General features: G+C 42.8%; 3 protein-coding genes across 7 annotated transcripts in view; 1 reads left to right on the top strand and 2 right to left on the bottom strand.

Annotated features, from left to right (window-relative positions):
• Nucleotides 1-8,556: 8,556 nt before the first annotated feature.
• Nucleotides 8,557-10,419, bottom strand: LOC125541758 (uncharacterized). Its single transcript, XM_048705094.2, has 5 exons — nt 10,144-10,419; nt 9,999-10,070; nt 9,854-9,921; nt 9,549-9,742; nt 8,557-8,803 (listed from the first exon to the last, which is right to left on the bottom strand). The coding sequence occupies exons 1-5, from the start codon at nt 10,311-10,313 to the stop codon at nt 8,678-8,680; spliced, it is 630 nt and encodes a 209-aa protein (XP_048561051.1). The 5' UTR covers nt 10,314-10,419; the 3' UTR covers nt 8,557-8,677.
• The window catches only part of LOC125538460 (uncharacterized), a 44,086-nt gene continuing 27,124 nt past the window's right edge, over nt 10,344-27,305 (bottom strand). The window contains exon 5 of one of the 2 annotated variants that reach the window (XM_087544253.1): nt 10,344-10,448. In XM_087544253.1, the coding sequence (XP_087400379.1) occupies nt 10,434-10,448 (15 nt within the window). In that variant the 3' untranslated portion in view covers nt 10,344-10,433. Of the gene's footprint in view, nt 10,449-14,801; nt 15,097-27,305 lie in introns of those variants that run through there. The other variant, XM_087544255.1, reaches the window with a different exon arrangement.
• LOC125537197 (DNA repair protein RAD50-like) lies at nt 23,657-27,182 on the top strand. 4 transcript variants are annotated; one of them, XM_087544257.1, is made up of 7 exons: nt 23,657-23,806; nt 24,951-25,314; nt 25,486-25,636; nt 25,717-25,779; nt 25,941-26,074; nt 26,154-26,282; nt 26,859-27,182. In XM_087544257.1, exons 2-7 carry the CDS (start codon nt 25,250-25,252, stop codon nt 26,896-26,898), a joined length of 582 nt encoding a protein of 193 aa, XP_087400383.1. In that variant the 5' UTR covers nt 23,657-23,806; nt 24,951-25,249; the 3' UTR covers nt 26,899-27,182. The 4 variants fall into 4 exon arrangements, with proteins under 4 accessions (XP_087400383.1, XP_087400384.1, XP_087400382.1 ...); XM_087544258.1 differs by having other exon boundaries at nt 23,665-25,181; nt 25,262-25,314; XM_087544259.1 differs by having other exon boundaries at nt 23,673-23,806; nt 25,262-25,314.

Raw genomic sequence — 27,305 nt, 5'->3', positions numbered from 1 at the left:
CTTCACGATCCGACCGATCCAAGTACCGAACGCACGGCACCTCTGAGTTCAGAATACGTTCAGCTCGATGACGTCCCGCGAACTCCGATCCAGCAGAGCTTCACGGGAGAGTTCCGTCAGCACGACGGCATGATGACGGTGATGATGTTGCTAACGACACAGGGCTTCGCCTAAGCACCGCTACGATATGACCGAGGTGGAATATGGTGGAGGGGGGCACCGCACACGGCTGGAAGAGATCAACAGATCAACTTGTGTGTCTAGAGGTGCTCCCTGCCCCCGTATATAAAGGAGCAAGGGGGAGGCTGGCTGGCCCTCTATGGGCGCGCCAGGAGGAGGAGTCCTCCTCCTAGTAGGAGTAGGACTCCCCCTTTCCTACTCCTACTAGGAGGAGGAAAGGAAGGAGGAGAAGGAGAAGGAAGGAGAGGGAGGAAAAGGAGGAAAGGGGGGCTGGCCCCCTAGTCCAATTCGGTTTGGTCTAGGGGGGCGCGCGCCCTGCCTCCTCTCTTCCACCACTTGGCCCATGAGGCCCATTACTTCTTCCTCGTATTCCCGTAACTCCCCGGTACCCCCGAAAATACCCGAATCACTCAGAACCTTTCCGATGTCCGAATATAGTCGTACAATATATCAATCTTTACATCTTGACCATTTCGAGACTCCTTGTCATGTCCCCGATCTCATTCGGGACTCCGAACTACTTTCGGTACATCAAATCACATAAACTCATAATACAATCATCACCGAAACTTTAAGCGTGCGGACCCTACGGGTTCGAGAACTATGTAGACATGAACGAGACACGTCTCCTGCCAATAACCAATAGCGGAACCTGGATGCTCATATTGGCTCCCACATATTCTACGAAGATCTTTATCGGTCAAACTGCATAACAACATACATTGTTCCCTTTGTCATCGGTATGTTACTTGCCCGAGATTCGACCGTCGGTATCTCAATACCTAGTTCAATCTCGTTACCGGCAAGTCTCTTTACTCGTTCCGTAATATATCATCCCGCAACTAACTCATTAGTTGCAATGCTTGCAAGACTTTAAGTGATGTGCATTACCGAGAGGGCCCAGAGATATCTCTTCGACAATCGGAGTGACAAATCCTAATCTCGAAATACGCCAACCCAACAAGTACCTTTGGAGACACCTGTAGAGCACCTTTATAATCACCCAGTTACGTTGTGACGTTTGGTAGCACACAAAGTGTTCCTCCGGTAAATGGGAGTTGCATAATCTCATTGTCATAGGAACATGTATAAGTAATGAAGAAAGCAATAGCAACAAACTAAATGATCAAGTGATATGCTAACGGAATGGGTCAAGTCAATCACATCATTCTCTAATGATGTGACCCCGTTAATCAAATGAAAACTCATGTCTATGGCTAGAAAACTTAACCATCTTTGATTCAACGAGCTAGTCAAGTAGAGGCATACTAGTGACACTCTGTTTGTCTATGTATTCACGCATGTATTATGTTTCTGGTTAATACAATTCTAGCATGAATAATAAACATTTATCATGAAATAAGGAAATAAATAATAACTTTATTATTGCCTCTAGGGCATATTTCCTTCAGTCGGCCCTCCCCCTCCTCCACTCCTTTATATACGGGGGAAGGGGGCACCCCATAGACACATAAGTTGACATTGTTTAGCCGTGTGCGGTGCCCCCCTCCACCATAATCCACCTCGGTCATATCGTAGCAGTGCTTAGGCGAAGCCTTGCGCCGGTAGTTTCATCATCGCAGTCATTACGTCGTCGTGCTGACGAAACTCTCCCCGACACTCAGCTGGATCTAGAGTTCGTGGGACGTCACCGAGCTGAACGTGTGCAGATCGCGGAGGTGCCATACCTTTGATGTTAGGATCGGTCGGATCGTGAAGACATACGACTACATCAACCGCGTTGTCATAACGCTTCCGCTTACGGTCTATGGGGGTACGTAGACAACACTCTTCCCCTCTCGTTGCTATGCATCACCTAGATGGATCTTGCGTGTGCGTAGGATTTTTTTAAAAATTACTGCGTTCCCCAACAAAGGTTGGCGGCAACGGCAAAAAATTTCAGCGGCATTGGTTGCTAGGTAGATGTTTTTCTTGAACGGTGTTTTATAGGTCCATGTGAACCCCTTGTTACTTCGCCATCTTTCGCACATACTGCTAGAGCATTGTTTCCTTCAAATAACTTTTGTTAGATCTCAAAGAGATATTACAATTTACAGCCATTTTGATTCACACGATCTTTAAAACATAATGACTTCTTTGGATTGAAGGATTTTGTAGAAATTTCAGTCAGTTTGAATCCTATGAATTTTTGCCTACGAAAGTCCTTTGGATCATAGGATTGGGGTTTCCAAATCCAATGGAATCCTTTCCTATGCGCTTTATTCTATAGGAATTCCAACATGAGGTCAAACATCATCTAATTTTCCAATACACATTCACACCATCTCTATCTACTCTCTCTCTCTCTCTCACTAACTCTCTCTCTCTCTCCCTCTCTCCCTCTCTCTCTCACCTCTAAAACCTATATGTTTATTTCTTGTGCACCATTCAAAGGCACTAATTGCAGGATTCCTATGTTTTGAAATCCTGTAGGATTTCATGATACGTGACATATCAATCCTACGTTTTTCATATTCCCATGGTTTCATATTCCTGTAATCCAAAGAGGCCCTAAGAATAAGAAAATCATTGGAATCGAGTGGCATGCCATCTTCAATACTACATGATCTGTATGGGCGTTTGATTGTATGCAAAAAAAATGTATTCCCTCCATTTTTATATAGAAGGTCACAAACTCAAATTACAGGTATCAAGGTAAAATTTAATGCATACTTGACAAGCCAAATTTTCTTTATGTTTACCGAATCATTAATATGCAACATGCATGCAAGGAAACTGAGTGGAGAAAGTAGCTAGTGTCATTATGACTGCATACATGCAAATATTAAGGTTACTAGTACGAGGAAATAGCATTAGTTTTTTGCATAAGGTTGAAATTGATGGAATGTTTCATATGAATACCAGTATAGATGAATCCTAAGGAAAATTCCTATGAATTATAATCCTATAAATTAAATAATCCACATAGGAAAAATCCTAAGGATTAGAATCCTTCAAAATTCATTTTTTCAATATTCAACATAATTACTTTAAAAATCCTTTGAATCAAAGAGACCCTTAAGCTATTTTATGCTTCTCACACTATTTTGTTTTTTGAAATACAAAAATGTAAAAGTTGGGATCCTCTAATTATAGGCAACTTAAACTTTTATACAGTTTAGTCACCATTTTTTGATATGTGAAGTTTCAATTCAAAAGTTGGTTTCTTCCAAGTTTATCCATGCAAAATGATTCAAGATATATTTATTTTTATGACACAAGGTTTCCAGACCAATGATAATTAATGTTCATTTTGCACGCTTATAGCTCCCTGGTTCTATCCTGTGACCTCGTGGTCCCTCGTACCTGAGCTAACAAACAGTCTAAGAGCAACTCTAGCAGACCCCGCAAAAATACGACCCGCAAAATGCGTTTGCGGGTTCACGAAAATCGTTTTTGCGGGTCAAAAACATATGCGGCCGAGCAGAACCCGTATCTAAACCTGCATAATTTGAAAAAAATTGTTTCGCGGGAGAAATTGCACGAACTGAGTTCATCACATACTACATTGTTCATGGCATACTACATAGTTCATCACAAACTACAAGCCTAGTTATACTACATACTACGTTAAACTAGTACTAGGGGGTCGGATCTGACGGCGGCGAGGTCGCGACAACTGGACGACGCCGGAGAGAAGCCAGACGCTCAATCCTCCTCGCCGGAGCTGCAGAGATCGATGTACTTCTCCGACTGCTCCTTGCGGATGCGGCGCCGTCCGCCTTCTCATTGGCAGCGACGTTGTCGGCGACCGCCTGCCGCCACTCGAGGGCTTCGAGCTCCTCGGCATGGCGTCGGCGCTCCTCCTCCTCGCGCACGCTCCGCTCGGTGATGGTGGCGATGACGGCGTCGAACTCCGCGATGTAGTCCTCGGGCCCGATGACTCCATGGCGGCCGAGCAGAGCGGGCTCCTCGGGCTCCTCCTTCACCGGGACGAAGGCGAACGGTGCCAGCGGCTCTGGTTCCTCCTCCTCGTCCGACCACTCCCTCTTCACGGGGAGGAAGCCCACGGCCGAGGAGGAGGAGGATCCGGCGTACGAAGAACGCGCGGAGGAGAACGATGCACGCCGGCGGTCTTACTCCACCGTCTCGCGGCGGTCGAAGCTCGCCGGCGGCGAAAGCCCGCGGTTGGTCCACTTCCGCGCGCCGCGCTTCCTCGCGCCGTCGGACCGGACGTGCCGCTCGCGCTCCGGGTCCCTCTCCCGGTCGAATCTGCTGCCGGAGCCGTGTCCGGAGCTCCACATTCACCCCCACATGGCGGCTGGAGGCGGGGCGGAGGGTCGCCGGCAGCGAGAAATTGGGAGAGGAGAAAGGGGAATCGGGTGGCTCGCGGCGGCGGGGGATAGGGTTTGGACCTGCAAAAGGGTTGCGGAACCGCACTTATAGCGCTCGGGGGGGGGGGGGCGGTTTGCGGGCTGCGGCAAAAGTTTTTGCAGGCCGGGCGAGTATGCGGGGTCTGTTCTGGCCGCAAAATTGGCCCGAGCCCGTATACTCGCGGGAATTTTTGCGGGCCGGGCGCTTTGCGGGGTCTGCTAGAGTTGCTCTAAGGCAACCCAATATCATATCCGGATAAACATTCTTTTGTTGCCATATCTTTTGTTCTATGTAAGAAAAGAACTTATATTATGATGGTTGTTGCATTTAAAAAGGATCATGCATTACAAAAAATGTACGTAATCTTTTTAAAAAATGTATAAACATTATAAAAAATATTTTTGTGTAATTAGAAACATGTATGTTGCATTTTGAAAATGTTCACGTATTTCAGAAAAATGTTCGTAACATTTTGAAAAAAATATACAATCTACAAAAATGTTCTTTTAGTTTAAAAGAAAGTTTTGTACCATCCAAAAAAAATCACTCACCCTTGAAATGATCAAAGTTTCATAATTCTTTAGTACAAATCAGAAATTTTTTGTTTGAGCTAGAATAATTTTAAATTAAAAATCTATATAAAAGAAAATATAGTGTAAAATGAATGTGCGTAAATTGATTCAGACAAATCAATAAAGTTTTTGTATGAATTCAAGTAATTTAAAATTTAAAAATCTAGATAAATGAAAATATATGTCAGAATGAACGTATGTAAATTTTCCGGACAAATCAATGATTTTGTTTTGAATTTGAATATTTTATATTTAATAATCTAGATAAAAGAAAATATTGTTCAAAATGAATGTAAAGGTAAGTTTCTTTTGGACAAATCAACAGAGTTTTTGTTGAATTCAAATATTTTTGAATTTGTAAACCTAGATAAAAGAAAATATAGTTCAGAATGAATGTAACCTAATTTATTGAATGAATTGAAAAATATTCACCCAGCCTCGTTTAAAAAGTAAATTTATCTCATTTAAGACATCAACTGTCATCTTGTCTGGTGGTTAACCCAGCTCTTTTTTTATTCATTTATAAAATGCATCTTTAATGTGTACTTTTACACTAAAGAATATACTCTCTCCGTCTCATAATATAAGAACGTTTTTGCCATTAGTCTAATGAGACTAATGGCAAAACGTTTTTATATTATGAGACGGAGGGAGTATATCTCGGTAGTTCAGTATTAGGCATGAAGAATTGTCAGGTGTGGTGGTTAGGATGCCCGCGTTAGTGCATCAGGTCACCTGGTTGAATTATCTTTGCTAAAAAAAACTGGTTGAATTATCACCCGGCCTATTTTTCCTGCCTAATTTTATTTACACCGTACAGTGATGTGGAACTCAGCCAATGACCAGTTAAAAAAAATCCATGGGTCTTTCTGAAAAAAAATAGACATCACATGCACCGCTATCAGCCACTGACAGCGGGCCCTGGTCACGCTGGTGTGCCACGCAGGCAGCGGATACATCCACAAATGCGAAATGTGATTATATTTGCACGCCCGCACAAGTTTAAGAACTAGAATCACACATTTTACAAGTTTGTGCACCAAACTAACCGCCGCACGCAAGTTCTAAGATAATTGGTTTGATACAAATATCTGGCATTGCCAATATTTGGCAAGTCAACATTTGACAAAAATGAAAAGTTGGCAAGTTTTTATGAGGTTAGAGTATCTCCAGCCGTGTCCTCAATAGGCCCTCATGCGATTTTTTCCGCGTCGGCGCCGAAAAAACGTCCCAGTCGCGTCTCAGGACGTCGAAATCTGTCGGCTCGGCCTATTTTTGGGCGCGATCGCAAGCCGAACCCGGCGCACTGGGGGCGCTCGGGGGCTCTGGAGCAAGGGAAAAGCATGCCTGGCCCACACCGTTGGGCAAAAAGTCAAGCCTATCGTCCAGATTCGTCTCCCACCCCCGCCGCTCGGCCGCCACCCGGCTGATCCAGGCGTCGCCCACCTCCCATCACCGCTAGATAGGCCATTCCCCGCCGGAAAAAGAGTAGAGGTTTCGCCAAGGCAGCCTCTCCACCACCGTTTGGGCGATTTTTTCGGCGTTTCGGCCGCGGAGGGGCAGTGTACCGGCGGGTGTGCGCCCACCTCGCCCGCAAGGTGTTCGGCGATTTGCCTACCTCGGCAATGGACTCGGACGACGAGGAGGCGCTCGTTGCGCTGCTGGAGGAGGAAGCCGATGCCGACGTTCAGGAAGAGGAACATCTCATGGTCCTCGCCGCCCTCGCCGACCTGCTGGTGAGCAATGAAAAGCCGCGGCGAGGTGGCTCGGCGTCGGGGCGGATGAAAGCAAAGAACCAGCATCGTCTTGAAGGCTACTGCATGCTCTACCCCGACTACTTCGCCGACGCTCCACTGCACGGCGACAAAGTATTTCGGCGTCGTTATTAGATGAGCCGAAAGCTTTTTCCTCAGGATTGTGAATTCCATCCGGGAGTTCGACAACTACTTCAAGTGCAAGAAGGATTGCACCGACAAACTTGGATTCACCTCAATTCAGAAGTGCACGACGGCAATGAGGATGCTTGCATACGGAACTCCCGATGATTCACTCGACGACTATGGGTGCATGGCTGAGTCCGCCACCATTGAGTGTTTCTACAAATTCTGTTGGGCAGTGGTGGTAGTGTTTGGACCGCAATACTTGCGAACACCCAATGCGGAAGACACTGCTCGAATCCTAGCACAGAATGCAGCAAGAGGAATTCCTGGGATGCTTGGAAGCATCGACTGCATGCATTGGAAATGTAAGAACTGCCCATTTGCTTGGCAGGGGATGTACAAAGGCGCCAAATGCAGTTGCAGTGTGGTACTTGAGGCGGTGGCCACACAGGACCTCTGGATTTGGCACTCCTTTTTTGGTATGTCAGGAACTCACAATGACATCAGTGTGCTGCAGTGCTCCCCTATCTTTGCCAAGCTTGTCGAAGGTCATTCTCCTCCGGTGAACTTCAAGGTCAATAGGCGGCAGTACAACAAGGGGTACTACCTAGCTGATGGCATCTATCCAAGATGGTCGACATTTGTGAAGACTATCTCAAACGTTGTGCCAGGAGGCAAGAAGTCCCATTTTGCCAAGGTTCAGGAGGCTTGCAGGAAGGATGTCGAACGATCATTTGGTGTGCTCCAATCTCGATTTGCTGTTGTCCGGTACCCTGCTAAGACTTGGTCGAAAGATCAAATGTGGGAGATCGTGACTTGTTGTGTCATCTTGCACAATATAATCATTGAGAGCGAGCAGGAAGAGCCAGCGTTTGACACCGAACCATACTACAAGCAGGGTCCTTTTGCCCAAGTTGATCACCAGCTACCGGCAACCTGGACTGCCTACCTCAATATGCGTCTGGAGATCCGAAACCCACGGGTGCATCAACAACTATAGCAGAATCTGGTGGAGCATCTATGGAGAATCAAGGGCGACGCCTAACTCGACGTGTGATGAAATATGAGTTTTTATTTGTTGAACTATATAATTTGTATTGAACTATTTTTTGTTGCACTATTTTTTGAACTATTTGATTTCTATTGATTTTCTGTGATGAACTACGTGATAAAAAAATTATTTATGTTGAGAATTCATGCCGTACCACGCTGAATATGGGTTGATTCTCGCCGATATCGGGTCAATTTTCGCCGAAAGTAGGCCGAAAACTGGGCCGACATCGGCGCCTGGGGGCGACGGCAGGGTGCCCAACCGCCCTCAGAACCGATTATACCGCCGGCTCGCCCCTAGGCGACGATTTTTATGCCTCCTGTGGGGAGGGGGGGGCAACGGCTGAAGATGCTCTTAGCAAGCAAAATTGGTAGTCAACCAATTACTAGCCAACATTTGGCATTTGTCAAATATTGACATGCCAATTTTTGGCATCAAACCAACATGCTCTAAGGTATCTCGTGTATTTACCTCTTTGTAAACACAATCAGTTCAATATATACGTTTTCTAGAATTCCGTACTGAAACAAAAACTCATGACTATGAGACAAGGGCCAAATGATAATGATGAACTTGAGCTGTTACTGGTTATTTATCGACATTGTATATATAGTTATATACACCCATGCAGATGCACGGTTGACGACTAGTTATATTTGTTTGCCGGTAAGACATGTTTCTTATATGTTGTCCGATTCTTTACTCTTGGGTTCTTCATCTACGACTCCTCTTTCTCCACTCTCCTTCATGACCACGTCGATGATAGGACCGACCACGGAATCCACCTCTTTCGTTAACTCATCAACCTGCGTTAACCAGGAAAGATAGAGAGAGTTTCATTTATACCCTCTACATAAAAACAAATATCATCACATTTACTAGCTGCCATCTAATGCTATTAGCATGACGTTTTAGCCCTCCGGAGCAAATGAACAGTAAATTCAGAATGAATGTCAAACAAATTTAAAGAAGTCTGATGTTTCTACATCTTCTTGTAGTGTCCAATGCGTGCTTGACATTTTTCACGCGAAACTGGACAATTTTGTTTGGTCGGCCAAAAAAACAAGATTCAGTGGTCTAGAAGTGCCAAAAATGGGGCACTCAACCTGATTTTCTGCACAAGTTAAAAATGATTGGGCTTTTTCCCTGGGCATTTGCAGATAACATTTAGACATGGACATGTACATGTCTAATTTTTCTTCGTGGTCTTTTAATATTTGCAGAAACATTTTTAACACGCAGGAGCAAATGCTATCCGGAGCCGAATTGGATATCCGCTACACAAGTAGTGTAGTAACGCTGCTTAACATGCTTGTCCCTATTACCCGCAAAAAAAACATGCTTGTCCCTATAACTCTAGAAGTCAACACGCATCTCTAACTTGCGGATATAGCATGGAACGGCCGGTAACTTGCACGGCTGCGCCATGACCTAGTTAAGCAACACTACTGAACATCAGCAGCTGCCGTAGTGTAAACGTTGAGGAACTTTCAGCTTTGGATTCACAGGAAGCCAAAACGTGCAAGTAATAAACTAGGCAATCAACCTAACCTTATGGATTAGGGCCTCGGCTAACTCGGCATCCTCCTCGATCGCATCGGCGACGGTCTTGATCCTGGACGCTGCCTCCTTGAGGCCTTCATTTTCGGGGAACGCCTCGGCCACCTCGCCGGCGACTTTCTCGGCAGCTTCGGCCACCGTGTCGATTACCTCGACCGCCACCTCTGCCGTCTTCTCCACCTTATCTACAAATGCGATTTATAATTACAACCACAGACACAAGTTGAGATGAAAATGCACGCTAAGATCGACAGGTAACATGTACAGAAGTCGTGCATATCTGATTCAGATTTTACCTTCCAATGCTCTTATCTTTCTGTAAATAGGTATCGCAACAAGGACTGCACCGACGACCAAGGTCATCCTGAGAGAACCACATAGCCTGTGAACGTGAGAAGGAAATCGACGAAACAAGAGCAACCGTAACCCCTCTGCACTCACCATGAAGGCATGTTGGACATAGGGAGATTTACTCTTGGCAAACTTTCTGGGCCTGGAACAGCTGCAGGGATTCTGAAAACAACACGTGAAATATACTGAACGATCTTGTACAGTAACCGCATCCTAAGAACAAGAAGGCACTTACTGTGTTGCTCTCCTGATCGGCAGGTTATGGTTGGCGCCCCAGAAGTTCATGGCAAGGATCCGCGGGCGATGAGCCGATGCAAATGAAACTGTGCTCCTTCGATGCCGAGAAATCCCCGGAGTGTAGAGCGCCAAGGCTTTGGAGGCAACGGAGGATATGAGGACCGCCATGGCGTGAGATCTGAAGGAAGAAGGTTTCTTCGACGTCGAAGCTACTCTTTATGGGTTCCTACGGAACATAACTTGTGGCAACCTGCTTGTGTTGCTTTCTTCTGCAGAGTTGTGCTCAGCTTAGATCTTATCAGTCTGCACCGACCATTCAAACGTGAAAGCGACAATCAGTGCACATCACCAGGATATCTATAAAACTGCTTTAGTATAGATAGAGACACGCGCTTACCTGGTTCCTTATATTGGGTTGCACGACAGAGGTTGACTGTGAAGTAAGATTGGAAAAAATGTTTTTCCAAAAAAAAAGATTGAATAAATGAAACGTTACTTCTGACACCTCTGTGCCAGAAAATACTTGCACTCCAAAGGCCTCCCCCTCTCGGTCGCCACAATGGCGGCGCCTATGGACGTCATTTCCTTCTTGAAGGCGTCGTCGTAGTTACTCTTCGTCCTTCATATTGCTTTGAGGGAAACCTTGATCCTTGGATCAGGCGGTGGCGGCGTTCCTGTGTCGTGCCCTTCTTGACGGCGCCACCTTGGAGTACTCGACTCCGTCTCTTTACGGTGGTTGAGAGCTCCGGAGACTTCAAGCGGCTTCCTCGTGTAGTTTGCTTGGAGAGTTATGGGTAGTGTACTTGTTCATTAACACCCTTGTATCTAGCCTTGTGTGCGTGTATTGTATTGTAGTGTTGTATGGATGTATTTGTATGATCGTTGCTTTATATATAAAGCGGGGCATGAGACTCTTTTGATAGAGACTCGTATAATCTCTTGGCGCTTGGATCCCTTCAGACGGTTCTCCATCAAATCGCTCTACCCGGCCATTGCGCCAACGCCTACCCCGGCGCCCTTTGCGCAGGTTTGGGAGATTAGACTCCCCTGAAGATTCAGATATTCCTGTGGCAATGGATCCGAGGCCGTGCTCCCTTTGGCGTGAAGGTGCTTAAGCGAAATGGCCCTGGAGACGGCCTATGCCCTCTATGTGGGACAGAGGAGGACTCGAACCACATCTTCTTCACGTGTATGTTGGCACAATTCTTGTGGAGCTGCTTCAGAGATGTCGTGGGTGGGCGTTGGTGCAACACCAACTTCCCCGACCTCTTCGAGAAAATCAAGGCCACTCCCCACCGCGCACACCACATAGCGTGGCTGGCCACAGGGGTCCTAGCACGGACGCTCTGGACCGTCCGCAATCGTCTTGTCATCCAACGCGTTCCCCTGCGCCATGCCACTGACGCGATTTTCAAAATGTGTCGTTGCTCGTAGGTTTGGCGGTCGCTTAGCCACCCCCCGGACCGAGACGCCATCAATATCATCATTGCAAATCTCTGCTTGATGTCTCTCCACTTGGTGCCGCCGCTCCCCCCACCACCCTCGGAGTGGGATTAGACCCTTGTGGCATGTGCTACAACTTGTGTTTTCTTTTTTAGTGCTTGTTGAGTTGTGCCCTCAGCAGAACCCTTTTATACTCTGTGTGTGTTCGTCTGTACTGAGCCTTCGTGTGTGTGTGTGCGCGCGTGCGGTTTGAACTTGTGTTGCACATTGTGGCTGTGGTGGTTTGCTTTATCAATAAAACAGGGCGAAAGCCTTTTTCGGTAAAGGTTGTCGAAGGTTTCGTTCTTTATTTTTGTTCTATTTTTCTCTTCATCATTTTTCTGTTTAGGAATTTTATTTTCAGATTTCCCTTTCCTTTCCTTTCCTTTCCTTTTTATCCCATTTTTCTTGTCCTTTCTTATTTTTGAATTTGATGAACATTTTCAAATCCAAGAACAATTTTCCATTTTTTAATCATTTTTAGAGCCTTGAACATTCTTTAAAACCACATTTCTTAACAATTTGTGAATATTCTCCAATTCAATTTTTTTTTCAAATTCGTAATTTTTTTAAAAATTCAAAAAACATTATTCAAATTCACCTTCATTTTTCAAAATCGTGGTTTCTTTTAAATTCATGAACATTTTCTAAATTTATGACTAGTTTCTCAAATTCCTCAACACTTTCAAAATTCACAAACATTTTGAATTTTTGAATTTAAAAAAATTTGTAAACATGTTTTGGGCATCTTTGGGATTTTTGTGCAGTGTGAAAAAAAGGGAAGAAAAAACCCACATATCATACCTACACTACGCATTTGGAAGCTTCTAGATGGTTTTTACTTTTTTATTCTTTCTGTTTCCTAAACATGTTTTTCAGGGTTTCTTGATCGGTATTTTATTCTCTGTTTTTTTGTTTCTTCTTCATTTCGTTTCCCTTTCTTCTCTATTTCTTTCAAAATTCATTAATACTTGTTGGAAAAAAATATTTTAAATTCGGAAATATTTTTTAAGTTCACAAACTTTTTTTTGACTTTGTGGACATTTTGCTAGTTTGCAAAAAAAATGATTCCGCGAACATTTTTTGAATCCATAAACATATTTTTAATGTTTCCAGCATCGGTTTAGGGAAGCTTTGAATTGTTATTTTTTCTTTTCTTTCTGTTTTCACAGCCAGTTTTCCAGGCTTTTTTTTGTCGGTTTTTCGACTCTATTTTCTAATTTCGTTGTGCTTTCTTCTCCTTTTTCTTTCATTTTCTTTTCCAATTCATTAATGCTTTACAAAAAATGAAAAAAAAACTAAAAATATTTTAAATTCTCGAATACCTTTTAAGTTACAAAAATGTATTGACTTAGCAGTCATTTTTTGAGTTCACAGACATTTTTATGATTTTGTGTTTTTTGAATCCGTGAACATTTTTTTGAATTCGTGAATATGTATTTGAATCAGCCAGGATGGTATTTTCAATTCGCGAGCATTTTTGGAATGCACAAACATTTTCTGAATGCGCAAATATTGTTTTTAATCTGTGAACATTTTTTTCATTCACCGCGAATATATTTCAAGTTCGTGAACATTTTGTGAATTCGGAAACATTTTTCAAATACACGAACATTTCTGAATTCGTGACCATTTTCTTACCACAATCATATTTTGAATTCATGAACATTTTGGGAATCCACAAAGATTTTTTTTAATTCACCATGAACAATTTTTCTTGAATTTGTGTGTATTTTTGGAATCCATGGACATTCTTTTCAGTACGTGAACATTTTTTGAGTCATGAACGTTTCTGGAATTCGCAAATATTTTTAACACCTTTTGAATTCGTGAATATTTTTTGAGTTAACGGACATCTTTTATTCGTCAACAATTTTCCAATTTCCAATCTTTTTAAAATAACTGAATATTTTTATTAAAATAAACTATTTGAAGTAAAAAACAACGTGAAAAAATCGGTTCCCATTGCTATTCTGGGAGTGCTAAATTCGGTCCAAGATTGGTGGAACGCGATGGTTCATCGCCGTGGCCACAGGAGGAAGACGGTCTCTGTCGTTGCTCATGCTGGTGGCATAGGAGGTTTGGAAAAGAGAGACATGCTAGGGTCTTCCACAATAAAGATGCCCTATATTGTCGTTGATAACATTAAAGGGGAGATCAAAAATTGTGTTCTCCACGTGGCAAAATATTTGAGCTCAATCATGTCGCGAGAGTAGGCTTTTTTGCTTCCATTTTTTTAGGGTCCGTTATCTTATTCCTCTTCTCCTCTAATCATGAGATGAGGCAAAGTTTTTGCCTCTGTTTAAAAAATAAATAAAATAAGTGAATCTTCCTTCGCACGATGAAATGGCGCCATCTCAATCAAGAAAATAAATAAATCGCAGGGCAAGACACGCGATTACGCGAAGCAACCGGCGCAAAATCCAAACCATAAACCCCAAGAGGCCAAAATCCCCAAAGTCCATACAGAATCCAAAGGAATCCAACGGAGCCGGCAAAACTGTAATGCCCACCAATCCAATCTACTGCATCCTAGTAGTATATTCCACTGTGTGGCGTAGCACATTCATGGCTTGGGTTCTTTTGGATTCCCGCAGACGATCATCGAGTGCCTGAAGCTGTCCTGCACCGGCGAGTTGCCCCCCAACTCCCGCTCCGGCCACACCTTCGTCCATGACCCCAAGGTAATACAGCACTATCTTAAGGCTGTTACTATTTTCCTGTTTTGTACTTATTTTGTTTTCGATTCTTACTTTTAAACATGCTTGCCTGGGATTCAGGTGGCAGGTGAAACCGAAACGAAAGGGCAGATCAAGCTGCGGTTTAAGACAGCAGCAGGAAAGGATGTGGTGTGCATCCGCTCTTTCCAGCTTACCCAGAAGGCGTCAAAGATGGAGTTTAAGGCAATCGAGAGCGTCCTCCAGACCATAAATCCACACACGGGCGAGGTCCCCTTTTCTAACTATAAAGATGATGTTTATTATTTATATTGCCATAATGTACTTAAATACGGCTCATGACACTAGGTGCAATCTAAAAAAGTAATCTTGCATCTGCTCCTGTTTCTAACTCGAGTATCATTAATATGATACTCTCTCTGTAAAGAAATATAAGAGCATTTAGACAATTAAAGTAGTGATCTAAACACCCTTATATTTCTTTACGGAGGGAGTATGAGTTACTGAACATACCAAGCACCTCTTGGCTATTGTAGTTGATACTTGCTATTGCTGTACATGTCTCTGTATACTGAAGGAGAAACTAAATAATATTTTACCCCATTTGGACAGAGGTATATCAAAAGGATTAGACCATTGACATGTCCTGTGAACCATGTAAATTTTCCAATACCTGAAAGGGCATACGATTTACTCTGTTCCTTGCTGTGCTTGCGTCTGGCCATAGAAAGTCTTCTCTAGAACACTCCTCTGCTTTTTACACATTATATTCATCCACAACTTCAAGTAGACTGATAGATATACACATTAAAAAAATCAATTCATTAGAATCTTGAGAACGGAAATTTTGAATCTGCACAATAGATTTTTCACAGCTGTTCTTTGATTGATTCCAAGTGGTACCGGTATAGTAGGGTACTTAAGTTGTGTATCACTAGAAGGCTATCAGCTTTTAGAGAATACTGCTGATATAAACTCATATCCTCACTGATTGTTTTTTCTTGTTGAGCTCAGAAGGTTTGTCTCAGCTACAAATGTGCTGATATGGATAGGGAGATTCCAGCCTTAATGGGTGTTTCGAAGGCTATATTGGATAATGTTATATTTGTGCACCAAGACGAATCCAATTGGCCGTTACAGGACCCGTCAACACTTAAGAAAAAGTTTGACGACATCTTTTCTGCTACCCGGTACATGAATGCATTACTATTTACTCAATAATTTGGAAGCTCCGGTGAAGGCCATCTTATTTGATTGTTGCAATATGTTTAAGATGGTGTAGTCTCCACCTTTATGGAGGTTAATGTTTCTGTGGGAGTGTGGGGCTGATGTCAAAACTAGCTTCTCACTACCTTAATTTCCAAATCTAATGTACAGCTATACCAAAGCTCTCGAAGTCATAAAGAAACTTCAGAAGGACCAAGCACAAGAAATCAAGACTTTTAGGTTAAAGCTGGAGAACCTTCAAACTCTTAAAGATCAAGTATACAGGGTAATTTTTATCTTTTTCTAGAATACGCACAAGCATGCGTATCATACATGGTAATTTGTATCTTCATGATTGTAGAATTCTAATTTTTGTTGTGTTACTGGCTTACTGCCATGGGGGATATATATGTGATATACAAATAACATCCCTGTCATAAGGTGACAGCGATTCATTACAACACTTCACAATTCACATTACCCTAGTAGACTACTTCATTTCTGTTGCCTTTACTCTTTCGTTGTCATACTTCCCAGCTCATTTTCTAATTAGTGCATTTCCCAGCTCATGTCAGTATTCATGTGCAGCCACACTGAACTGTGCACTGAAGATCTATCTGTTCTACACTTCCGCTGCAGTTTAGTTTAATTTTTTTAAAGGGTATGCTGCTTTTAATGCTAGTTTAGTTCCCTTACTTTCACAGCTTCAGGACAGTATTGCGCAAGATCAAGAGAAGTCAGATGCCTTAAAAACTCAAATGGAGGACCTGAAAACAAACATCCAGGCTGTCGAAAACAAAATCCGTCGTACCGAAACAAGTATCATGGACTTGAGGAGACTTCAGGAGCAAATTAGCACCAAGGCAACAGCTAGAAGTACATATTTAACACTTCAGCAGCAACAGTATGCTGCCCTTTCTGAGGAAAATGAAGGTCAGCAATTCCTCATCATGCCAGTAATTCTAATGGCTCCTTCACAGCATAGCGACAGTTTACCTTGCTTCATTTAGATACCGATGAGGAACTGAGGGAGTGGCAAACAACATTTGAAGAAAAAATTGCGATACTGTATACGAAAATCGGTAAACTTGAACGAAAGATGAATGATGAATATACAAAAATCTCTCTGCTATCTGAGACCATCAATGATTCAACACGTCAAATAGGGAAGCTCCAGGCAGAAGCTGATGTAATGCTGCAATCCTTTTCTTTTCTGAATGGCTTGACCATTTCTTTAATAATAGTGGGCACTGTGGTACGAGGTTAAATACAAATATGTTGTTTTCAGGCTCACGTGTCGGTCAAGCACGAACGAGACTCAGCCATCAGAAAGATATTCAATAAATATAATCTCGGGCCAATTCTTGATGCTCCTTTTACTAATGATATTGCCGCGAACCTTACATACAGGACTAAAGCAAGACTATCGAATCTCGAGGACGATTTGCAGGAAAAGAAGGTTATAATGCCTATTCTTCATATTTTTTGGAATTTAGTCGCAAAAGTAAACACTTCCATTAGAACTTTCTGATTTTTTTAATAGTACCAAACATTTTCTAGGGAGTCATTTCGCTGCCTATTTTTGTTTGGCGTTTCAGCAGTTCCATGACCGTCTGATATGCTCATGCAAGGTTGCTTGCTTTAGCCTTTATTCAATGCATCCGTGCAAGTACATGCAATTAATTAGGAATGAGTCAATGCTGAAAACGTGCATTCTTATCAAGTATGTCCCTTAGTAATCAAGTTCCTTTTCTTAAGCAGAAATCTAATGAGACACAGTTAGAGTTTCTTTGGGGACGTTATCTCAAAGTAAATGCTCGCTACTCTGAAGTTGATGGCCAGATACAATCTAAGAAAGAATCTAAGGTTAGTAATGGAGGACTTGCACGCATATGATATTCTGTAACTGATATATCAGATACCATTTTTTGATATGATATATTAAACACTTTCCAGATAGGTGTTTTAAGGCGTATGAAAGATAAAGAGACTGAACGAGATGCTGCAGAGATGGAGCTTTCAAAGCATAATCTGGCCCGTATTGATGAAAGAGATCGGCATTTGGTATTTATTTGACCTAACTATCGTTGTCCATTGGATATATCTATCGATGTATAGCTGTACTTGGCTGGTCTGCAAGGTTAATTTGTTCTCTCTCTAAGTTTAACACTCTTAATTCTAAATAAGTAAGTTGTCCCATTGTGATTTGAATAGCAAATTGAGGTCGAGAAGAGGACAATTGCCTTGGGAGAAAGAGACTACGATTTGATTATAAGTCAGAAGCGCCCAGAGATATATGCCTTGGACCACAAGATAAAAGCACTTCACCGGGAGAAAGATAACATAACTACTGATGCTGATGACAGAGTAAAATTAGAACTGAAGAAGGATGAATTGGAAAAGTGCAAGAAGAAACTTAAAAAGATGTACTTCTTTCCTTTCCCCTTTTAATTTCTATCTGTATTATGGTTCTACAGTTGGTTATATTCCAATACCAATTCTTCCATTACGAAGATTGAAATAACATGATTATAAAATGCAGATATGATGAACACAAGGACAAATTTAGAAGTGTTCTTAAGGGGAGGCTTCCTTATGAGAAGGATGTCAAGAAGGAGATTACTCAAACTTTTGGGTTCGTGTCACAGTGCCTTATTGATATGCTTACTCGTCTTTCTCAGTGATTTCCTAGTACATGACATGTCCTATTTCGGCCCGTATGATCAAAATGAATTTACTTATGTAAAGCTGTAATATATTGACTTTCTTTGATGCAATTGATCTTTTCTGTTCAAGCCATTGGTGGTTAGTGAAAACAGTAGTAGTATCTCTAATCAGGTACAGTTTAATCAATCATGTACGCATGTGTATGTATCCAGTTTAAGCATACAGGTTTGCTGTAAACATTCACATGGATGTGTATTTCAAGGGCCTAGTCTGTTAATGTGGCGTCTAGGCCTCCGCATCCCATTCTTTCAAGACTCCATCCTGATACGGGGAACATAAAAATGTTGCATTTGACTCGACACACCCAACTAGCAATCTGTAGTGTCAAAACGCTCTTATATTATATGGGACGGAGGGAGTAGTAATTTGTCATGCTTTCATGCTGCCTTACAGATTATACCACATGTGGAACTTTGTATTTTTTGCTACTGTTTGTTAATGGTACCACGAAACTCTGCTTGACTCAGGTTTGTAGACGCGGAATACAATGATTTGAGCTCAAAATCTCTGGAAGCGGAACAGCAGTTGAAATTGGCACAAATGAAAATTTCTGCTGCTAGAAGCCACTTGTCAAAGCTCCAAAAAGATTTGGACGGTAAATTTGGATACAACCGCTGCATGCTTTGCTTATTTCATACAAAGTTGATGATGCTTTTTTTGACATGTAAAAGCTCCACTATGTATGAAATTTAGAAAATCAAAATCTGAGAGGTGCACACTATATCTCGCCTTTTCCTTTTAAGATGTATTATCATTCCATCATTTTGAGTTGGTACGCTGGGACAATGACGGGTTCACTGCCAACTAAGTAGAGTGTATGCAGTTGAAATTGTTCCTTAGACATAATTTCCCTGACCTACGGTTACATTCTTATCCAGAATAAAGTGAAAGTAAACAAAGTATGTGAAAGATCCATTTTGATTATCAATGTATTGGACAATGCACCACACTGGACTATTGGGCATGCTTGATTTTGTCTCATGGTGTAGTATGGACCTTCTAGTTGTTCCAACTAGCACTACATAGGGATCAAGGGTAACCATCTGAATTCCATAAATGTTACCTTTCATGCAGCAAAAAGAAACCATCTGAATTCGAAACTTCAACCCATTACTAAGGTATCTGTTGACATCAACACTTACCCCAAGATTCTGAAAGATGCCATGGACGACAGAGATAAACAAACAAAGTAGGTATCCATAATTGTAGCTATCTCTTTAAGCCACATCTTCTTTCGATGCCCAGATTCAAAGCTTTCTTCCTATTTGCAGTACGTACAATTATGCAAAGGGAATGCGGCAAATGTATGAACCTTTTGAAAAAGTGGCCCGCCAGCAGCACAAGTGTCCTTGCTGTGATCGTGCTTTCACACCTGATGAAGAGGACCTCTTTGTGAAGAAGGTGGATGATCTAGTAAACATAGCTACCTTTTTCGTTTGATTTAGAGTTACTTTGTGCTGGATGATTTCTTTCTGTTGATGTTGTTGTCTGGTGCATCTTTCAGCAAAGGACTACAGGTACAAGTACCGCAGAGCGCCTGAATGTACTGGCAATCGAATTATCAAATGCTGAAGAGTTTTTCAATCAATTGGATAATCTCCATGTGGTTTATGATGAATATGTGAAACTGGGGAAAGAGACCATACCTTTAGCAGAGAAGGATTTGGAACAACTTTTGGCAGGTGAAAGTGAGAAGGCGCAGATATTCGAAGACGTTAGTCATCACAATCGACACCACTTTATTTATTTATTCTCATACGCAAAATAAAGATAGAGACAGTCAAACATAATACCTTAGATGACCTGTGTTTCTTAGCTCTACTATGTGTCCTAATAAAGATTCTCCACTCCCGAGGCATAATTCTAGCTATCCTCTATCTACGTCAAGTGTCAAGTTGTAGTAAATCGGTTTATAATACGGATGTACAAGTGCACTTGTGTAGATATTATGCTCTTTGGGAAGAGGCCACAGAATGCTTCATCCTCTTCAGAGGGTTGGTAAATTATTTTGTTTGCAAATCTCCTAGGTCACATCCGTATGATGGTTGTTTGGGCTGTTCTTAAGCTTAAGCCCTTCGACATTGTGTGATGTTACTTTGGGTAATTGATATAATGGTCTGGTTGATAGGAGCATTGTCATTTGAGAAACTTACTTGAACCTTTTGCAAACACAGTTCAGGTCCGCTGTCTCCTGAGAAATCATGGATATTCACTTTTAGTTACCCAACAGTAAATGTAGGATCTATTTATAAACATAATTTATGACGTATTCTCTATTTTGCTCTGCTGTGACTTGTATGATTGATACGTTGCAGCTTGTGAGTGCTCTTGCTCAAGTTAAAATGGACAGGGATGGAGTCGAAGTCTTGTTACATCCAGTTGATACTATCAACAGGCATGTGCAAGAAATACAGGAGTTAGAACCACAAGTCAAAGATCTTGAGTATAAGCTTGATTCTCGTGGCCAAGGTGTTAAATCTGTCGAGGAAATCCAGTTGGAGCTGAACTCTGTGCAGAGGGCAAGGTAATGGTTTTTGATTTACCCCAGAATTATAAGATCCTCTGCCTGGGAATTGAGAAAATAGTTCTTCAGACAACTTAATTCTAGTAACCTTTGGAAATTAATAGGAACACTGAAATTATTACCCATGATCCATCCCAACCATCCTACATTATCCGACCAAACTTGCCATGTAGTGTATCGTTGCCTTTTTGTGTTCTCCTTTCCATTTCCATGTATATCCATTTATTGGTCAATGCTGGCGAGAAAAATGAACTAGAGTTGGCTAAAGAGCATTGGCAATTTGGCATGTATGTTTGACACTATGCAAGCCAGAGCCAAGACATTGGTCATTGATGAAATATTGGTTCCACGAGGCTCATACCAAGCGCTACGGCGCTGAAGTATGTAACCGATGCCATACTCCCAGGAAAAGCTCGAATGACCTCAGGGTTGGCTTTGGTGATCAATCAAACATATGCGAAGTGCGTTCAAATGTTAAATATTCAATCTGTCAACCATGAAACAATTGAATTAGCTTATTCTTCTTACTTCTTTTATGACTTGCTCTTGGAGGCTCAAGTATGCTGGTCTGCTTACACATCTGTCTGGCAGGGACACATTGATTAGTGAAGTGGACGATCTCAGGGATCAGCAAAAAATACTTAGCGAGGATCTGTCAAATGCTCAGATGCGGTGGCATGCTCTTAGGGAAGAAAAACTAAGAGCCTCAAGTGTATTGCTGAAGTTCAAAAAGGCTGAAGAAGATTTGGTACTTTTTGCCGAGGAAAAAGAGCAACTGATCATAGATCAGAAGGTATTCGTCATTCACTGAACTTCCATTTCTCTGGTTAATAGTTTCTCTACTGAAATACTGTACCGGAGTGAAGTCTCTGGGTCTGTCTGGATGTTGGGACTGAATTAGGTCAATGGTATTGGGTCTTCCATTCAATTTCAGGTTGAAATGGATTTGTCCACAATTCTATTTCTGTTGTTTGGATGACTTGTGAATTGGGGAGCATTAATACTGGACTCAATTCCAAATGTTTTTTCATATGGAACTGGGTAATATTAAAGGCCACCCACTAGTTTGATCAGTTTATAGCTCACTTACCAACTTTGAGAAGTACTGGGTGCATGCAAATTATACTTGTGACAGATGGTCTAGATTTTAACCCTGAAGGCATGATCTCATTATTCTTGTTGTTGCACTCCTATGTACTGTAGTTTTGTGAGATATTTACCCAAAACCACCACAGTTGGGCTAGGGTACCAACTTGATACCACATTTCAATCAGGGCATGAGGAAGAGCACTGATTGTCTGATAAACTCGCGAAAACAACAAAACTAACAAGTTGGCCCCACCTGTCGGGCTGACATGGTGAAGACAAATAAGTTTGACCGGCCGATGTGTCAAATGAGATGCAGGCCCCACCTGTCAATGACTAGACGGTCATCTTCTTCACAACATTTTTTCTATGGAGCATTCCATCGAGCACCTTTTGTGCGTTCATCCTCTGGTCACTGAGGAAGGCACGCATGCCATGGGCACGCCGGAGCAGTGACCAGAGGAACGGCGGGCCGGACGCCTCCATCCCGTCCGCCGGCTCACACAGCTCTTCATGTCCTCCTACCAAGGCGGTGACCACCTTGCCGAAGCTGGCATACGCGGCGGCGCGGGCAAGTGGGAAAGGGGCGAGTGGCTCACCTTGAGCACGCATGCGTGCACGGACGCACCGACGCCAGGCGTGAAGAAGATGACCGTCGTCATCCATGGCGGACTCGCCAGCGAACTCCGTCGCGCCGCCCGCCGCCGTCGCCGTGTCCAGGAGGCAGCGTGGGAGCTGCGCCTCCTCGCTGGCCCTGCTGGCAGGCCAGCACGCCGACACCAGGCGTGAGGCGGCCCTGGGCTGTCAGACCCAAGGAGATCCTGACATGGACTAGCTCGAGCAGGGCTCGGCTGCCGTGGCCATGGTGGCCATGGAGCTCTCGGCTCGGCCGTCCATGCCGGCGGGGGCGCCAGTGGGCTTCGAGGGTTCATGGCGTGCGGGGAACAGGCTGAGGCGGCCCTGGGCTAGCTTGAGCAGGGGCTCGGCTGCCATGTCCATGGAGCTCTCGGCTCGCATGGGCAGAGATGGGTCGGCCGCCCACAAGCTGCTCGATGCAATGCCATAGAAATCATCTGCCACCTCACCTGGTCAACACTTTTTTTGTGCTTGGTCTTTGCCACGTCAGCCTGGCAGGTGGGTCCCAACATGTCAGTTTCGCTGTTTTCGTGAGCTTACCAGACAATCAGTGCTCTTCGTTATTCGTTAGACGTAGATATGGTCGTTCCTCTTACCTTGGCTCAAATGTTGTACCAAGTTGTTACCTAGCCCCAACTATGGTGGTTTTGGATAAATATCTCTAGTTTTGTGCATCAATGACACTGTAACTGTTGCACCTGTGCACGATGATCTAATTCATGCTAAATGTTTATTTCTTATGGATGCAGCATTTAGAAGAGGCTCTTGTTCCATTGTCAAAAGAGAGAGAAAGCTTGTTGCAAGAGCATAAAGCTTTGAAGGAAAGGCTTGATCAGGAGTATGATCAGCTGGCTGAAAGAAAAAGGGGATTCCAGCAAGAAATAGATGCACTTGGAACCCTTAACACACGCATCAAAGAGTATATATTTTTTCCACTCCTTCTCTTTCAATTTGTCCCACCTTTCCCACTTACTTTGACTAAAAAAATCCCTCTCAGGTACCTGGATGCAAAGAAAGTAGAGAAGCTTAATGAACTGCAGGAAAGGCATACCCTATCCCTGTCTCAGTTACAGAAATGTGAGGCAAGAAAGCAAGACATCTCGGTTGAGCTTGACAAGAGCAAACAGCTATTGCGGAGCCAAGATCAATTGAAAAGAAACATCGATGACAATCTGAACTACAGGAAAACAAAGGCTGAAGTGGATCGACTTGCTCATGATATCGAGTTACTTGAAGAAAATGTGCTTTCTATCGGCAGCAAATCCACTATAGGAGCTGATCATAAGCGGCATGCTCAAGAGAAGGAGAGGCTTCTTTCAGAGGTATTGTGTTTCTCTCGTTCCAAATAATTGACAAAGTTGCATGTAATAAATGCCATTCTTTTCTTATACCTATTTAGGGAATCATGAACATACATTTGACCAGATAGTACATATATTATACATTTCTGAAGAGTAAAAATGCATGTCCAATCTTCAACTTTCAGAGGTGTGTCACCTAGGTCCTGGTAATATGAAAATGCATGTGATAGTCCTTATGGTAAATTAATGAGTCATCAGATGTCCTGGCCTAATTGACTTGCGTGCAACAACAACAACAACAATAACAACAAAGCCTTTAGTCCCAAACAAGTTGGGGTAGGCTAGAGGTGAAACCCATAAGATCTGGCTCTGGCAAATGGATAGCAAGCTTCCACGCACCCCTGTCCATAGCTAGCTCTTTGGTGATACTCCAATCCTTCAGGTCTCTCTTAACGGACTCCTCCCATGTCTAATTCGGTCTACCCCGCCCTCTCTTGACATTCTCCGCACGCTTTAGCCGTCTGCTATGCACTGAAGCTTCTGGAGGCCTGCGCTGAATATGCCCAAACCATCTCAGACGATGTTGGACAAGCTTCTCTCCACTTGGTGCTACCCCAACTCTATCTCGTATATCATCATTCCGGACTCGATCCTTCCTCGTGTGGCCACACATCCATCTCAACATACGCATCTCCGCCACACTAACTGTTGAACATGTCGCCTTTTAGTCAGCCAACACTCAGCGCCATACAACATTGCGGGTCGAACCGCCTTCCTGTAGATCTTGCCTTTTAGCTTTTGTGGCACTCTCTTGTCATAGAGAATGCCAGAAGCTTGGCACCACTTCATCCATCCAGCTTTGATTCGATGGTTCACATCTTCATCAATACCCCCATCCTCCTGCAGCATTGACCCCAAATACCGAAAGGTGTCCTTCTGGGGTACCGCCTTGCCATCAAGGCTAACCTCCTCCTCCTCCTCACACCTAATTGACTTGCGTAATGCACAAAAAATCTAAAATGAGCAATTTCATAGTACAAGCATCTAAGTGACACAATTTGGAAGTTCAAGGACACGCCATGCATTTTACTCTATTTCTTAGTGTGAAACTGTATCACATATGGCTGACACCTTGATATTTGATTTTTTTTGGCAATCCTTACAGTATAATACTCCCTCCGTTTCAAATTACTCGTCGCAGAAATGGATGTATCTAGAACTAAAATACATCTAGATACATACATACCTGCGACAAGTAATTTGGAACGGAGGGAGTAGGTGTGAAGGAACAATTCCTGTTTACCAAAGTAATATTTCAAAGCACAAACTTGAGCTTAAACAGACACAATATAAGGATATTGAGAAGAGATATTTTAACCAACTTCTCCAACTTAAGGTAGGTGGCATGATATTCCAGGTTCAGTTTCTCCAACTTTCTGATCTTTTTACTTGATAAGAAAACTGATGTGGTCGCAGACAACTGAGATGGCAAATAAGGACTTGGACCAATACTATACTGCTTTGGATAAGTGAGTACCCTTTCACGGCAAAACGGCAAATCTGACCTTTCACTGAAAGTTGAGGCAAAAATTACCCCTTCCAGAATATATGGATGCTCCCTTCTGCTAGTAAATCCTTCTTTAGCCTTTCAGCGCTTCATCTTAAACTTTCTTTACGATGGCACACTTGTATTTCTGTAGGGCTCTTATGCGGTTCCATACCATGAAAATGGAGGAGATAAATAAAATAATAAAGGAACTGTGGCAGCAGACATACAGAGGCCAAGATATTGATTGCATAAGCATCAGTTCTGACTCTGAGGGTGCAGGCACTCGACCATATAGCTATCGTGTAAGTTAAATTAGCTACACGTTTGAGTAACCGAGTTGCTTGGAGTGCTGTTACATTTGCCTGTTTGAACCATCTTGTAGGTTGTCATGCAAAATGGTGGTGCTGAGCTGGAAATGCGAGGACGATGCAGTGCTGGTCAGAAGGTGAACTTTTTTTTTTGGTTTCTTTTGTCGTGGTAAACTTCGGTTGCTGTAGTAACATCTTCTTTGCAGTCTTGTTTGAACCAATAACTGTGGTAGCATGACCTTATGAATCTGTTGAACATGGAGAATCATATCTCAAAGTTATCTCCACTGCTGTTCAGGTTCTTGCTTCTCTCATAATCAGACTGGCACTGGCAGAGACATTCTGTCTGAATTGTGGCATATTAGCTCTGGATGAGCCAACCACCAATCTTGACGGGCCGAATGCGGAGAGCCTAGCTGCTGCCCTATTGAGGTAAACCTTAGGCATGGCAATTATATTATCATTTTGGAGCTTATTCTACCATTAACTGAGTCTCTTGTGTGTGCCATAGAATAATGGAAAGCAGAAAAGGCCAGGAGAACTTCCAGCTGATTGTAATCACCCATGATGAGCGGTTTGTTCAGCTTATTGGTCAGAGGCAGCTTGCCGAGAAGTACTACCGAGTTTCTAAGGATGAGCAGTGAGTTCACACAGTTTTTTCTTGAATCTTTTTCATGCTTCCGGACTTCCAATGTTTGCGCTTTCGTGCAAGCAAGTCCTCTTTGATTCAAATTTCAAAGGATGTTAGTCGGAATTCTGGACAGTTGAAATCCTTGGGAAATTCTCCTAATGATGGTTCTTTGATTTGTAGGATTGTACACCATAGGATTTTTCCTAAGCATTCCACTGCACTACATTTGATAGAAAAAATACCATTGACTCAAACTTCTTGGGAAGAATCATCCTCCCCACCTCCCCACCCTCATCCCCCAGTCTATGATACAATCAAACAAGCATTTCTTCAAATTCAATTCTGTAGGATTCAAAATGTTTGCATGACATTGCAATTCCGTATTTTTTGCATTTTTGTTCAGAATCGTGTGGACCAGAGGGTGCACGCATACCTGTCGACATTATTTGGTTTCTTACCTCGAATATTCATAAATGGGTGCTGGATCTAAAAAATTGGCCTGTGGAGTAGAATAAGATGAAGATATTCAATCTCACAGTATTTGGTTTTCTGTGCTAATGGTGTACCTTTGACCGAACCTTGCAGACAACACAGCAAAATTGAAGCCCAGGAGATATTTGACTGACGATGATTTCTTGGAGCATATATGCTCTTAGAGCTAAAACTGTTTACAGGCCAAGTGGGTGCGTTCAGTATGATGATCGGCTGTCATGGAGAGAAATGGGTCCCAGCGAACGAGTGTGATATCCGACTAGGTTCATTAGTTTGGTTTCTGTGCATGCATGCAATTGGCCGCTTTTTGTTGTCCATCATCTGAAGGTGGTACCATGTTGTATCTCCTTTTATTCTAAAATTGACTCCTTATGTGGTTCTCAAAAAAAAAAGACTCCTTATGCAGCCTCCAAACAAGCGAGAATGGTCTGTGGAAAAATGTGCGGCTGCTTTTCTTCCGCCGATCGCTAGCAAGCGAAAAGGGAGACCTTTATTTTTTTTTATCATCAAAAATATTTTTCCGCACTTCAAAAAATTCTG

The sequence above is a fragment of the Triticum urartu genome, chromosome 2A, assembly GCF_056163025.1.
Source record: "Triticum urartu cultivar PI428250 chromosome 2A, HENAU_Tu73, whole genome shotgun sequence".
Classification (NCBI taxonomy): domain Eukaryota; kingdom Viridiplantae; phylum Streptophyta; class Magnoliopsida; order Poales; family Poaceae; genus Triticum; species Triticum urartu.
The sequence above is the reverse complement of the archived record's forward strand: the minus strand, read 5'-3'. Positions and strand labels throughout refer to the sequence as shown.